General features: G+C 38.0%; 1 protein-coding gene across 4 annotated transcripts in view; it reads left to right on the top strand.

The window, feature by feature from the left end:
• Nucleotides 1-16770, top strand: part of SLC4A4 (solute carrier family 4 member 4) — a 382231-nt gene that overhangs the window by 66106 nt on the left and 299355 nt on the right. For all 4 annotated transcript variants that reach the window (XM_031944125.1, XM_031944124.1, XM_031944126.1 and 1 more), the window contains one exon: nucleotides 10711-10890. In XM_031944125.1, the coding sequence (XP_031799985.1) occupies nucleotides 10711-10890 (180 nt within the window). The remainder of the gene's footprint in view (nucleotides 1-10710; nucleotides 10891-16770) is intronic.

Here is a 16770-nt window from a genome sequence, read left to right as displayed (position 1 = left end):
AAACAGATGCTTTTAAAAAATAACAACCATATACCTTTAGAATCATAGGAATCAATCTTCCATTTGAGATGGAAGAAACTCATATAACCTCATTACACTGCAAAGGAGACTGTTTAAGATTAAATAACTTGCTCATAGTCATAGAGCTAGTGTTCAAACAGTGACATACATATAAATTCTAAATTTGCAAGCAAGTATTTCACAGAAGCATCACTTGTATTCTCCTTGTTGTGCGAAAGTAAATCTATTGCCTCAACTACACAATAAACCAATGGCTAAAAGAGACTGGCTCTGGGGTCAGCTTGATGCTGGAGCAATTTCATCATGCTAGATTAACTAAGGGTAAGGTAAGGACAAGAAAAACAGCATTTTCTTCTTTCTTTCTTTCTTTCTTTCTTTCTTTCTTTCTTTCTTTCTTTCTTTCTTTCTTTCTTTCTTTCTTTTTTTCTTTCTTTCTTTCTTTCTTTCTTTCTTTCTTTCTTCCCTTCTTCCTTTCTTCCTTTCTTTCTTCCTTTCTTCCTTTCTTCCTTCCTTCCTTCCTTCCTTCCTTCCTTCCTTCCTTCCTTCCTTCCTTCCTTCCTTCCTTCCTTCCTTCCTTCCTTCCTTCCTTCCTTCCTTTTTTCTTTCCTTTTTCTTTTTTCCTTCTCACATTTATAAGGGTTGTGGGGAACAATGTCTTGAAGTTTTATAGTAAATGTAAATTGACAATTAATAAGATTAGGAATAGGTTCTCTATCATTAGAGATTACAGAAAAACCCTGTTTTGTTTCTGGATTTATCACCCAGATACCATATTTTTTTTTTTTTTATTTTATGCCTGGATATGTTTGATGCCTTTTAATGTTCAGTGTTACAGTAACAACAATATGATCATTAATAACAATGGGCATTTGTATAACTTTTCCAGGTTTGCCAAATTGCTTTTAAATACCCTCTTATTTGAACTTCACAATATTTCTATGGGATAGGTTGCCAATTTACAGGAAAAAGAAACTGAGGCTTAGGGAGGTAAAGTGAGCTTTCCCTTTAAAGAATGATAACTGCAGGATGGTTGGTCCCTAAGCCATAGTTTCCATCTCAAAATCTCAAACCCCTTTTTTACTTTTACTTTTTTCTCATTTTCTTTTAATCAAAACATTCTCTTAATCTTACCTTCCTTTTATCTCTTTTGACAACACCTGGAATTGGTTGGCATTAGACTTCAGGGCATGAGGCCAATTCATCTGGGGAAAACAGTATTAACTCTTTTTTGGAAAACTATTCCTTGGTGCTCATTAAAAGTACTAGACGGGGTACAATCATTGATTTTGAGCTGAAGAGTTCTGAAATTCACTCAGTCATAGCCTGAGTTGGAGAGCAAAGTGCCAGGATTAAAATGGAGAGAGACAAAAGGAGGAGATGGAAATGGGGAGAAATCCTGGAAGTCAGGCAAAGAGAAAACAGATTTGTGAGCCCTGAGCAGACACTTTGTATAAAGATCACAGCAAACTTTGCTATATTAATATTTCCATGGCTTATGTAATTTTTCTTTTTTTAATGTCATTTTCCCTTTTGGGTAGATATCTTCTTTCTCCCCTCCCTCTCTAATTTATGTGCAATTGAACTTGCCTTAAGAACTTTTCCCCTAAAACTGGGACACTGATACATTGTTGGTGGAATTGTGAATACATCTCACCATTCTGGAGAGGAATTTGGAACTATGCTCAAAAGGTTATCAAACTGTGCAAACCCTTTGATCCAGCAGTGTTGCTACTTGGCTTATACCCCAAGGAGATACTAAAGAAGGGAAAGGGACCTGTATGTGCAAGAATGTTTGTGGCAACCCTCTTTGTAGTGGCCAGAAACTGGAAACTGAGTGGATGCCCATTAGTTGGAGAATGGTTGGGTAAATTGTGGTATATGAATGTTATGGAATATTATTGTTCTGTAAGAAATGACCAACAGGATGATTTCAGAAAGGCCTGGAGAGACTTGCATGAACTGATGCTGAGTGAAATGAGCAGGACCAGGAGATCATTATATACTTCAACAACAATACTATATGATGACCAGTTCTGATGGACCTGGCCATCCTCAGCAATGAGATGAACCAAATCAGTTCCATTTGTTCAATAAAGAAGAGAACCAGCTACACCCAGAGAGCTATGGGAAATGACTATGGACCACAACAATGGATAATGGAAATGATAGCATTTCCACTCCCTCTGTTTTTGTCTGCTTGCATTTATGATTTCCGTCTTGTGCAGCAAAATAACTGTGGATATGTATATATATATGTATGTATATATATATATATATATATATATATATAGTATTTAACATCTACTTTAATATATTTAACATGTATGGGTCTGCCTGCCATCTAGGGGAGGTGGTGGGGGGAAGGAGGGGAAAAGTTGGAACACAAGGTTTTGCAAGAGGCAATGCTAAAAAATTACCCATGCATGTATCTTGTGAATAAAAAGCTATGAAAAAATAATAAAAAAAGAACTTTTCCCCTTCAACACAGATGTCTGATCCTAGCTCTTCTGTTATGCTTGACAAAGGGTAGAATATCTTGGTTTCTTAGGAATAATCCTCATCGTTCTGTAATATGCTCAATTAGGGAAGCAAGCTGAAATAGTGGATAGAATAATAGTCTAATGACTGGGCGTCAGGAAGTCCTAGTTCGAATCTAGGCTTAAGTTATTAGCTATATGACCCTGGGCAAATCACATAAGTCATTTCTGCCTCAGTTTTTTCAACTATAAAATGGGGATAATAATAGTACCTACCTACCAGGGTTGTTATAGATCAAATAAAATAACGTTTGTAAAGTGCTTAGCACTGTGTCTGGCACATAGTAGGCAATACATATATTTGCTGCTACTGTTATTCTTCTTAACAAATACTTAAAAATACTTAACAAATACTCCATTCATGGAGATACATTAATTCTGTTAATGGAACTTCTACAGACTTAAAGAACTTCCCAGTGATTTCTTGATGTTCAGCAAAAGCAGGGGCTGGCAGTGAGCTTCCTCATTGTTTTTGGCCAGGAGCACTGGATAGGTGATTTGGAATTTGCTGAGAACTTTGTTCCATCTGCTCAGAAAGAGCCTGAAGTATTGGCAGACCAACCTATGATAAAAATGGGCAGAGCCCAACTAGTGACACCTGGTGCCCTCCTAGATTATGTATCAGAATAAACACATTTATTTGAGTGAGTCCTTTATAAGGTGAGATGCTCCTTGTAAAAGGGTCCAATAGTCTTTCTTTTGATGGCACTTAGGAAAAAAACAAACAGACCAAACCTTTTCTGAAAGGCTATTCTTTATGATCCTTTCCCTCAATAATCTTCCTTCTGAGGGAGCTGCTATTGAAATTCCTAGTGATGAGGTTCTGTTTTACACTTCAGGGATCTGCCATCCATCAGTAGGCTAGGGGGGTGCTAACCTTGATTCTGATATTGTTCTGCAAGTTCTTGTTTCTGAAAGCTCATCTGTTTTTTATTTTATCAGTGTTATTTTATATATAAGATAATAGGACACACCTATCAATTAATTCATTTCCTGCTGGCTTATCGTCATTCTGTGAGTTATAAATTTGCGAAAGAGTCATAAATCTCCATATAGCTGAATTATGTAAGGTATTTACTTAGTTTTAAATTGGATTTGTGATTTCACTGGCATAGGGAACTCCCATTCTAAAAATTCCTGCTATCAATGTTAATCTATAATTTCATTACAACTTGCAGTCTCAGAAAGATGCTTAGGGAAGTTGGAAGTTAAGTGATGGGCAAAGGTGGAAGATAAACCAAGTGTTCCTAACTAGAAGCTAGATCTCTATTTAATAGGATATATTAATGGAATGTAACCATAGCCATTCTCAAGGATGTTACCATAAGAATATAAAATTCAGAAAATGACTCTTGGAGTTAAGTCAGGAGTGACTTTGAATTTGGGCAGAGTTCTGAAAAAGACAGTAGCCAGGTGGGATGGTAACATAAAAAAGAAGGTGCAGCAGTAGATTCAAAAAGTTAGGTTGGTAACCACATCTTAACCTGTCCAAACAGGGAACTGGCAGAAGGGGCAATCCCTCTGCACTCTTGTGGAAGTCACAGATTTGAAAGCTGTAAGAACCAGAAAAAAACTGGGAGGTGGTGGAGACCAGAGATTGTGGAGTAGGCTGGTGAACCATCCATACTGGGTCCCCGCCTCTATGGCTGGCAGGGGCCCTCTGTTAACTGTCCAAACATTTCCTTCCTGATTTCCCTCCCTCTTGGAGAGGGGAAGAATGAATAAAGGGCCTTTTTTGGTCCCTATCAGCTTGTAGTCTTAGTCAGCCAGGATTTCAAACCAACTCTTTCTAATTGCTGTTTCATTGTTTTATAAATTTGTTGTGATATGAAATTTGGTGGCCACCAGCCCAACTGGGGTGGTTAAAGCTGGCAGTGGAGTGAGACTGGGAGGAAAGGGAGGAAGCTGGAGTTTGCCTGGAAGCTAAAAGCACTGAAGGCATTTTTATTTTTGCCCATCAGCCAAAGTCAGAGGGTTGGTGAGGGGGTCCAAGGACAAAAGAGAATCTGAATCTCATTTGCTCCCTTGAGAGAGACGTATCCTGGAATCCTTGAGTTCCCTATGGCTTCTTCCCATGTCATTGCTTGAAAGAATGGCCTAGCTCATGGGCTTTGGGTGACAACTTCATTTCGGTGCCATGGATCTGAACCAGGGGGCTGGATGGCGCTGTATATCATCTCTAGCTAGGCTGCTGGTGCTTGGAACTGGATGGCTCCAGACCTTGGCAATCTCCTCCGGTTGGTTAGATATGGGAAACTAAAACAAACCCAAACCCAAATTAAAATTGAAAACAGAATTTTCTTTGGATTAAGACTATAAAAAAGGAATTTTGGTGGATAAAGTAGAAAATATTTTTGGAAAAGGTGTGTGTGAAAATATAAAAGAGCAAAAAAGAAGATGGAAAATTATTTCAAAAGAAAACAGCATAAATGAAATTGGGTTACTACTATTTTGCTCAAACTAGAAGATGAGAAAGAACAAATTTTAGCATCTCAGAGACAGAGAAACAAAACAAAGAGGAAAAAAATATTTAAAAATATCTGACAAGGCCCCACATCTAACCACCAGGGTGACAGTGAGTTCATCTGGGATGGAGGCTCAACCTTACCCACAATCCCAGCCTGTCCAACCTGACTGCCATATCTTCTTCCTTTACTCATTTGCCCTGTTTGGTCTCTCACCTTTTTGTAAGTCTACTCAAGATTAATGTCAGGAACACTGGGAAGCTCTAGGTAGCTCAGGAACACTGGGAAGCTCCTTTATCATATATTCCCATCATAGTGAGTGGGAGAATGTCAAGATGGCAGGGGGCTATAATATACACGTTGAGATCCACACATTCTCATCAAAAATAGGACTTTTCCACTAGTAATGAAAAGGTAGGCTTTTTCTTCTGCTCTTAGACCAATGGCTGGGATTTAGGAGAGTCAAGTAGCCTCCTTTCAAGTTACTTTCTTGGTCTGAGTATTTTGATTACTTAAGTACTATTTGATTCTTGCCAGATCCTTAAGAATTAGCCTGAGCAGACCTTCCTCACATTGGTGTCTTAGGAGGGAAGTTACCATCATTTCTACCTTCTTTATTAGGAAAAGAAGTAACTGAGCTTAGAGCAGAAGTCATTGTCCTGAGATGACATTTGTCTTGCAAAATCCTGAACAGCTGACAGCAAGGGAAGCGTCAGAGAGGGTGTTGCCAGCCCCTCCTCCACCATCCCTGCCCATCTTTGAAGAAAGAGAAAAAAAGTCTTCACTTCCTCCCCCCATATCTGCAATGCTCTTCCTCCTTTTCTCTATCGACCTCCTAGCTAAGATCCCACCTTCTACAGGATGCCTTCCCCAACTCCTCTTAATTTTAGTGTCTTTCCTCTGTTCATTATTTTTTATTTATTCCATTTATATATTTTCAATTTGTCTTCCCATTTGGATTGTAAGTGTCTTGAGGGTAGGGATGTTCTTTTGCCTCTATTTATATCACAAGTATTTAGCACAGTGCCTGCTGCATGGTGGGCACTTAATAAGTTGGTCTTTGGTTTTGTATTCAATGCCATGTGCTTCAGCTATGGCCATCTTTAGGACAATGATTATAGCACACGCCATGGGGATTTCATTTCACCATTCAGGAAATAGTCTTATAAGAAACAGGGTGGTCTTAGGCTAGAAAGCTGACCTCAGAGTTAGGATTCCTATTCTGCCGCAGACTCATATTGGCTGGGACACCTTGGGAAATTCACTGAGGCTCTCAGTATCCAAAGTCACTAAGACTATAAATTGCAAGAGGGATGACAATTCATTCAAGTGAAACTGCTCTCTCCAAGTTACCAGCTGTCTAAAAATTGCTATATGTGATGGCTTTTTCTCAGTCGTCATCTTGGAGACTGACTTGGATGCCCATGCCTTCTCTATTCCCCCTCAACTTTGCCATTCCTCCCTCCCAGTTCTGCTCCTATCTGTCTTGAAGTATTTTTCTCTCTTTTAAAGTATCATTAAGGCCCCCCTCAATTTTTCATTTGTATTATTTTCTAATAATGTCCTTTGGATTCTCATCTTGTAACATTTAATATATTGTAATATTATATGTACAACATGCTCTTATGTTGTAATAACACGTAATAAATTGTTGTTTTGTGTTGTTCAGTCATATTTTCAACTATATCCAATTTTCTGATTCCATTTGAGGTTTTTCTTGGCAACAGTAATGGAATGGTTTGCCATTTCCTTCTCCAGCTTATTTGAAAGAGGAGGAAATTGAGGCAAAAAAGATTAAGTAGCTTGCCCAGAGTCACATTACTGACAAGTGTTTGAGGTTAGATTTGAACTCACGAAAATAAGTATTTTTGACCCCAGGCCTGGGACTCTATCCATTGTGTCACCTAACCACAACCAAGTTGGCCACCGAGGGGCTTTTCCTTGTCTCTTTTCTTGCTTCATGATCAAAATCCCCTCCTGTCCCCCAGTTGTGGATATTTCTCAAGCTTCTATCATGTACTGTTTCTTCTTCTCTCTTTATACCTTATCCCTATGCTCATCGGCTTCTATAGATTTGTTCATACTTTCTACGGAGATGACTCCAAAATTTACATATCAAATCAGCATTTCTCCACTAATCTCTAATATCATTTTTAGGGGAAAAAGTCTTGATATTATCCTGGGCATAACATCAAAGAGACGTTGGAAGGAGGCTGTGTAGAAGCTGGTTGTCAACTGTCATCTCCAATGGGTGGATGTGGAAGGATCTAACAAAATCTCACTAAAGTCTATGAAAAATCAGAATATCCTAGGATTTGGAGCTGGCCCCCCAGCTCAGGCTGATTATGTCCTCATTTTACAGATGAGGCAACTAGAAGTGTGTTTGTGTGTGTGTGTGTGTGTGTGTGTGTGTGTGTGTGTGTATGTGTGTGTAGGGGATGAAGGGGAAGGAGGGATGACACAAAGGTAGCATTGTAAGAAACCGAATTTGAAGCCATTTCTTTTGATTCTAGTTCAAGGGAGTTTTTCCTGTACCTTTCTTTAGAAGGTACTTTTAGAAGGAATTTACTTTAGAAGGAATTGCTATAATCTTGGGATTTATTCAATAATATGAGAAAGTTGGAAGAATTGACCACCAGTAAATCTTAGTAGTTTTAAACAGTTTAGCCAAATGCATTTGGGGGATTGAAGTCATGATAAACTAATATGTGTGTATTTAATGCTAGTTTTGGCAATTTGCCATTATGTTCTGTTGAAAAAAGTTCAATATTGCAAGATTTTTTTCTTTCTTTGCTTCTTAAATTAATTCCTTAACAGGATATGACGTAAAGGGGACTGGACTTGGAAATAGAGTATTTAAGTCTAAATCCTGGGTTCTGAAATTTTCTAGCTAAGTGGCTGTTGACAAGCAGTGTATTCTATGCTCCAGTTTGCTTATCTGTAAAATGGATTTAATGCCATTATTTAACTGGAAGAGTGATTGTGTTGTTCACTCATTTTTTAGTCATGTCCAACTCTCTGTGACCCCATTTGGGGTTTTCTTGGCAAAGACACTGGAGGGGTTTGCCATTTCCTTCCCCAGCTCATTTTACAGATGAGGAAACTGAGGCAAACTGTGATAGGTGACTTGTACAAGATGGTTGTGAGGGATTTGCTTTGAAATCATCACGACACTACAACAGTATCAAGGATAATAGCTTTATAATTGGTAGGGATCTTGAAACTGGTAGGGGCAGATAAGTGGAAACAATGGCTAGAGCACTGGGTCTGGAGTCAGGATGATTTCTCTTTCTGATAAAGATGTCCAACCTCAGATAGCTGTGTGATCCTGGGCAAGTCACTTCACTCTGTTTGCTTCAGTTTCCCCATCTGTAAAATGAGCTGAAGAAGGAAATGGCAATCCATACCAGTATCTTTGTCAAGAAATCCCCCAAAGGGGGAATCAGAAACAACTGAACAAAGACAACAGGGATCTCAGAGACCATCTAGTTGTACTTCCTTATGTTATAAATGAAGAAATTTGGGCACAGAGAGTTAAGTGACTTGCCCAAAGGGATCACACAGACAGTGAGCATCAGAGATGAGATTTGAAATCAAGTCCCTTGAATCTAAAAACCAATATTTTTTTTTATTTTACCAAAACTAACTTTTTTTTATTATTCTTATTCTTATATAATAACTTTTAAAGGAAGGGAACCAAATCAGAACCCACCTTCTTTTGATTTACTTGAAGGTGTTGGCAGCTTCCATCCTTGTGACTTTTGAGATAAAGCTGCTGGACTCACCTCCTAGACTTGTGAAGAGGAAACAATTGGCGCTGTTTTTTTGATTCATGTTGTTTCTGAGACATTTCCTACTTCCTAGTAAAATTTAGTTTTCCCATGAGAACCATTTGCTGGCAAATGGTTTGGTTTGATAAATCTCACATGAAATGCAACGGGCAGAATTCCCCTGTGGCTCTGAGTTGGAGGGGAGGGAGGAGGAAAGAGCAAGTGGTTGGACTTCTTTAAATGGCCAGCAGGGTCCTACATTTTTCTTGAAGATTAATATAGATAGACTCCTGGCTTATGCTTGTCTCAGTTGAAGCCTCTTTCTTGAAGGAGGATAAGATTCCTTTTAATCTTTGCCAAATAGAGGCAATAGCCCTATGAATTACGTTTTCATAACTGTCTAATAAGTTATTGGGAAAAATAATTCATGCAGTTTAAAAGAACTATGGCACATACATCAGTCAGTCAATAAATATTTGTTAAATCCTTACTGTGATCCAGGTATTAGGCTAAATTTTGGAGAAACAAAGCAGGAGCAAAAATGGCTCTTGCCTTCAAAGAACTTACATTCTAATGGGAGAGATATGTAAATTAATAAGAAACCTGTAGAGTAGATGAAGGGAGTTGTAAAGGGGATGGCTTTAACAGCTGGAAAGATTGAGAAAGGCCTCCTGTGGAAGGTGGAATCTGAGCTGAGTCCTGAAGGCCTCCTGGTTAAATGAGAGGCAGAAGTGATTGTTTATGACATGAAGAACAGTCAGTGCAACATCACGGAGGTGGGGGATTAAGTGCTGTTTGAAAGGGAGTAGGTCAGTGTACCTGGGTCATTTGTTTGAAAGGGAGTAGGTTAGTTTACCTGGGTCATTTGGTGTGTAGAAGGATATAACATAAACACTAGAGGGTAGGAAGGATTCAGGTTGTAAAGGGATCTCAATGCTCAATTGAGGAACTTATATTTAATATTAGAAGTATATTATAGTTTTGTGATAATGTCTCTTACACTGGGAAATTGTTGTGAAGGCAGCATTCTTGTGGAAATGTGAAGGGAAAACCAAAGATAAGAAATAAATCAAATTTGTTGATATTATTGTTATTTTTGTTGTTGATATCTATTACTCGTGTCACTTCTGAAACAGATGATTTCTATATAGAGAGTGACTAGTTCACAAAACAGGGTGAAGTTTGACCTTATTGAAACAAAGTCTAGAACATTGACTTTTTTTTTATCTTGTCAGATGTCAACTCTGTAGCCCCTGTAATCCAGAGAAAGTATTTCACAGCCCTACGAAATGATTTGACCTGGTTGGTTTATTTTGATTAATGAAGCAGGGAGGAGAGGTGGTATTGCCTAATGGTTAAGCTGACCTTAATTCTTCATTTGTCTTCTGACAATTATTGGCTATCATTCTAATGTAGAAATCTCTAAATATCACATCTTTTTGGAAGTTATGGTACTTTTAATGGTCTGAAAGCAGAAATTCCACTTAGAAAAAGCCATAATAGCAACATAATTTAAAATTCTTATAGAAATGTTACAGAGTTGAGGTATTTGATTTTATTATTTTTATTTAGTTATTAATATTAAGTATTAATATTTAATTCTGACCACATCAATAGTTAAACCAAAGAATTCCTTTATTGTTTAATCATGTTTCTCCAAATATCAAACCCTAAAATCCTAAAACTTGGGAACTATCTATTTAAGTCACCAGTTTTTTGTTTTTTTATTTGAAATTAAACTATGGCTGAATGTTAGGGAAATCATTTCTACCTCTAAACTACAGTAGGTAGTCAAACCTAGGAGGATGACTCTGCTTTATTGCTCAGATATTTTCATCTGTCTTCTCATTAATATAATGCATGAACAAAAGAAGGAATATAATCTGTAATGACTGATGATCCCTTTGCCTCTCTTAGGTCACCACACCATCTACATTGGGGTTCACGTGCCGAAGAGCTATCGCCGGCGACGGCGCCATAAGAGGAAGGCGGGCCACAGGGAAAGGAGAGAGAAGGAGAGAAATTCAGAGAACTACTCTGACAAATCTGATGTGGAGAATGCCGATGAGACGAGCAGTAGCATCCTCAAGCCGCTCAGTGAGTACCTTTTGGGGATCTTCTCCTAATGGAGAGGAATTGCAAAGACAGCCACAGAATCTTGAGGAGGTTGGCGACTGACTTCGTAAAGTTAGGTTTTCCTGGCTACTAAAAGAGAGAAGTGTCTCATATGACTAGTCTCCTGTTGCTTTAGCAATTTATTGGGTAAGGTTCAAACGGAGCAGAGAATCTCCTACCTGAATTTCGGTATTATGGCCTTTTAAAAATTCTGTACTCAATTAGGTGTGAGTTAGACTAGACTGTTAAACCTAGGTGTTTAACAATAACAGGGCAATAACTAGGAAGATTCAAAGGCTCTTCTAGGCTAGTTTTCACTTTGTCTCTTGGGTCAACAGTCTTGCTAGTCCCATGAATGTATGTGACTTTAAAATGGGATAGTAGGGGCAGCTAGATAGTGCAGTGGATAAAGCACTGCTCTGAAGTCAGGAAGTTCAAATTCGGCCTCAAACATCTGTGTAACCCTGACTTAGCCCCAGTTGTCCTGCAAAAAAAAAATAAAGGAAAAAAAACAAAATGGGTTAGCAAGGAGAGGAAGGACACTTTAATTCTGGTCCCTTTAATTCAACAATTTGACATTTTCATGTTTCTGTGATAGAATTCCAAAACTAGTTCAGTCATGCACATCACCACTAATCTATGCTATCCTTTTATTATTCAGTCATTTCATTTGGGTCTGACCCTGTTTGGGGTTTTCTTGGCAGTTACTGGAGTGGCCTGCCATTTCCTTCTTCAGCACTTTTAACAGGTGAGGAAACTGAGGCAAATAGAGTTAAGTGACTTGTCTAGGATCACATAACCAGTAATGAAGTCAGGTCTTTCTGACTCTGGACTCAGTGGGCTGTCCATTGCACCATCTAGTTGCCCCTTATCTCAACTTGGGTGACTCTAGTTCGTGTCTATAAATCCTCCTCAAGGGTCTAGCAGAAATTCTTAAGGCTTTCACCTAAATCTCTTCTTGTTGCATATGTACTACTAACTGTTCCATTTCCTTTTCCACTCATCCATTTCGTTGATATCTCTTGTACTGCTTCTCTTGGCCAATCCTTTTTTGCTACATGCTGATTCTTTACTTCTCATCCCTTCATGCATGTGCTTATCATTTCCTTTGGAAGCCATTAATTCTTTGAAGATGATGGTACATTTTAAAAAAAATTTAAATTTTTAAATTTTTTAAATAACTTTTTATTGCCAGAACCCATGCCAGGGTAATTTTTTACAACATTATCCCTTGCATTCACTTATGTTCCGATTTTTCCCTCCCTCCCTCCACCCCCTCCCCTAGATGGCAAGCAGTCCTGTATATGTTGAATATGTCCTAGATACAATACATGTGTGCAGAACCAAATAGTTCTCTTGTTGCACAGGGAGAATTGGATTCAGAAGGTATAAATAACCTGGGAAGAAAAACAAAAATGCAAGCAGTTTATATTCATTTCCCAGTGTTCTTTCTTTGAGTGTAGCTGCTTCTGTCCATCATTGATCAATTGAATCCGAGTTAGATCTCTTTGTCAATGAAATCCACTTCAAGATGATGGTACTTTTATGGCTCATATATACATAGCATCATTGAGACAATATTGTTTCTTTGTTTCAGGGAGAAGTTTAGGGCTCATCAAAAGCAATTTGCAGTTTTTCCACAATGCAAATCCACCCTGTCCTTCAATTCTGAGCCAAGTTCAGTGTGAATCTCATTGCCTCTCTAGGTTAGAGATATTGGTGCCAGCTGCATGCCCTAGTGTGGACAATAGGCATTTAAAAATAAATGTTGTATTGATGCTTGTTTTAATATCTCTTTGTCTCTTCTTATTGATTCTTCCTGCCCCAAAGAATACAGGTTTATTACAAAGAATACATTAATATATTGGCTATGCCTTATTGTGCATCTCATTGTCCATGACCTCTTTTTTGGGAGGGGACAGACATGCTTCAGTAGTGGTCCTCTGAGGTCATGGATAATAAATAGACTTTCTTTACCTACTTGGTTTTTCCTGTGCATATTGTAAAGGCAAATCCTTTAGCATGAGTACGTTTGGAATAGTGGAGAAAACACTGGGAGTAAAAGTCCCTAGCTTTGAATCCAGGCTCTGATACTTCACACTTGTGAGATTTAGGGCAAGTCGGTCTCTGGGCTTTCCTCACCTGTAAAATAAGAGGTGACTAACTGACCTCTCAAGATTCTTTCTTTTAGATATCAGTGCATGACCCTCTGATTACTTTGGAGACTTTGTGGCCCTTCAGGGCTTGATGCAATGCACACAGTGTCATATGAAAATTGGAAGATTTTCATTGTTAAAAGAGCTTAAAATTTTTCATTTGGACCCTGTTCTGAATTTCTTCCATAATCAGAGAAAAATCATCTTGTTCTTCATTGCTGTCCTTGTTGCTGGTTCTTTCATGGGACCATATTTCATATACATGTATTCACACTCACAAATACAAATATATATACATATACCCATACTCATATAACACATATACAGGCATTTATACAATAGCATATATATGTATATGTAGATATACAAACACACACATTAGATATATCTGTGTATATATATATATAGTTATGTATCCATATATGTATGCATATATATTCACATATAATATACATCTCTTATGTATGTTATATATCTATAGCTATTTATATATCTAACACCTTTTTGTAGAAATACTATATAGACACAAACAGGCTGATCAGAGAACTGTGATCTCTGAGAGCTTGAACCCTAATTTCTCTCAGCAACCATCCAGGAAGGGAAGAGGGATGAGGACAGTATATAGCAAAAAAGTGAAGAAAGGAGTGGACTCAGAGAGACTTGGAAGACTTGAATAATTTCATCATAATCATAATTGATCATAATTGTAATTATGTAGAGGAAAGCAACTTTGAAAGACTTAGGAACTCCAGTCAAAGCAATGAACAATCATGTTGTAAAAAGAAGCTTGGTTCCTACTTTTTGGCAGAGAGATAATAAACATGAGAAATACAAAATAAGATCCATGTTTTAAGATACAGCTGATACATTTTATTTGAATGTTCTGATTTGTTACAATGAAAGGCTTTTTTGCATGAATATGCATGTGTGCATTTGTTTTGGGTGTGTATATGTGTGGGAAAATATGTGACAGAGGTAGGTGATATGGAAAAAAAGAAGAAAAAGAATAAAGCATCATTGAAATGTACAAATGACAGCAGAAAGAATTTCAGAAGAAATACAGGGAGTAATGGTCACAGTGCTGTAGCTACCATATAGTTATCATAATAAGAGAGTCATAGTTTCCTATACAATCTCTCCTTTGTAATTGAAAATGTTCATCTTTGCCAATGTTTGTTAAGTTTGTTATATACATATGTAAATAGTTCAGGCCCTTTTACCTTTCACCTGACTATTATAATAGTTTCTTCCCCAGTGGCACTATATATACAGAGGAGAGAACAGATGTGAGATATCATAGAAGTAGCATTAATAGGGGGACTTAGCAAGTAATTGGATCTGAGGAGTGACAGAAGAGTTGAGGATAAAATTAATATTTAGGCTTGAGTAACTGGGGTAACTAGGAGTATGTTGGTGTCATAAACAGAAATAGGGACATTAGGAGGAGGGGTGAGTTGAAAGAGTGAGCTCAGTTTCAGACACGTTGAGTTTAAAGGTGCCAGTAGGACACTGAAATGGAGAAGTCCATCAGGCATTTGGGAATGCAGGCCTAAAAGCTCAGGGGAGAAATCAGAGCTGGATATAAAAAATTGGAAATTGTCTGCCAAGAATGATTATTGGATCCATGGAAGTAGGTGAGACTACTGAGGGAAAGAGTATAGAAAGATAAGGGGAAAAGGCTAAGGGCTATGCTTGGGGGGTTACCCACACTTAGATATGGGAGGATAAGGTGAATCCATCCATCCATTAACCAATTAATCCAGAAGGAATGGGCGACAACAAAGCCAGATGGTACAGCAAATTTGGAGATATTAAGCTCTAAAAGAAGGCCATTAACGGCATGTGGCAAATAAAGGGCTGACAATTTTCATAAGAATAGTGTTATGATTAGATTGGAAGACTGATGGCATAAGATTGAGAAATTAGTGAATAGTAAGGAAAATTGAGGTGGTTGAGTATTTCCTTTCAAGTATTTTAGCTGTATGGGGAAGAGAAATAAAGGCCTTTAGGGACTATCAGGATCAAGGAAATTATTTTTAGGAAAGAAAAGATCTGAGCATGTTTGTAAGTAGTCAAGGAGTCAAAAGAGAGGCAGATATTGCATTTTGGAGAGAGAAGAAATTATCTTCAGTGAAATCTCCTCAAAGAGACAAGAAAGGATGGGGCAGAGGCACAAGGAGAAAGATTATGCTTTCCGAGGAATAGGATCTTCATTTCTGAAATTAGAGCAAAGGATAAGATTAGTGAAAATCTAGACATGTTCTATGAAGGATGAGAGAGAAAGAGATCATGATAGATGATCTTAATCATCTGAGTAAAATAGGTGACAAGGTCATGAGGGAGATGGTGGTGAAATCAGGATCTTTGTATGTCAAGAGATTCAGAGCAGTCACTGAGGGAAGAGGCAATCAGTCAACAATGGGATTATCAAGTCCCAGCTGAGACTGGAGAGCATGAATCTGATGGAGGTCGGACCCACTCAGTGCAGTTTCATTTAACATTTGACTGCTTGTGAGAGGGGAGAGAAAGGATCTCCCAAGGCTTTTGTGGTAGGGGTATTCCTATATTAAGACAAAGAGAGGGCAGCAGGCAATGATAATGCATTGTTGAAATGGCTAACAATAGGGCCAATACTGAAGAAAGAGAAATGAAGTCAGAGCTGGAATAAGAGATAGTATGATGTATTGGTTAGAGCATGGAGAAGACTTGGGGTCAGGAAATCTTGGATTTAGGACCTGTTTCAGACATTTGCTACCAGCATGATTCTGTGCAAGTCATGTCATCTCTTTGTGACTCAGTTTCTCCATCTGTGGCCTCTCTTTTAGCTCTAAATTTTTGATGTAAAGTAGAATGGGAGAATTAAGAGGGATGGAGAGAGCAGAATTTGTGGTGAGAATACCCAGCAAGGAAGAATAAAGCATGAGGCAGTGGCAGAGGTATGAAGAGTGAGCAAAGAGAAACAAAATTTAATTTAGTTTTTCAGAGATGGAAAAATTTTGGGTGGTAGGGCTTGTCCATATAAAATGTGTCCATTCCTCTGGGATACTGAGATAGAGGGAAAGTTGATATCTTACATACAAAGACCAAAGTGTGTGAATGTAATTTTGATCCCTAAGGATGAGAATAGGGGTTAGAGTGAAGATCATGGAAGATAATAATCCAGATGACAAAAACACTGAGGCATATGAGAAAATGATTGCAGAGGTTGATAGATGATGGCAATTAGTCATTCAATAAACATGTTATTAAGTACCTACTATGTGCCAGTTACTGTTCTGAGTGCTGGAAAGATACAAAAGGGATATAACCAGAGTAATATATATAGTGAGGGTAATATATAGCTAAGACTGAAAGGAGGTGAAGCTGCTCAATGATGGTGGCAGAATACAAGTTTGTAAATAGCAATGGGGAGCAGGGAGAATCTTGTATTTATATAGAAGTTTAAATTCACAAAGTATTTCATAATAATCCTGGAAGATAAGTGCTATTATTATAAGAAACTGAGGCAAACAGAAGTTAAATTTGGTGTCCAATGGCTATTAAGAATCTGAGGTAGGATTTGAACTAAGACCTTCCTGACTGCAGGTTGAGTGCCACTGAATTATCAAACTAATTACCTTTCCTGGTCCTGTGAGAGCCTAATATCTCACTGCTAGTACTCCATCTCTCAAAGTTGCCAATGAAACTTCAGTTGTCATATCAATAG

Source organism: Sarcophilus harrisii, chromosome 6, assembly GCF_902635505.1.
Source record: "Sarcophilus harrisii chromosome 6, mSarHar1.11, whole genome shotgun sequence".
NCBI classification, from domain to species: Eukaryota; Metazoa; Chordata; class Mammalia; order Dasyuromorphia; family Dasyuridae; genus Sarcophilus; species Sarcophilus harrisii.
The sequence above is the reverse complement of the archived record's forward strand: the minus strand, read 5'-3'. Positions and strand labels throughout refer to the sequence as shown.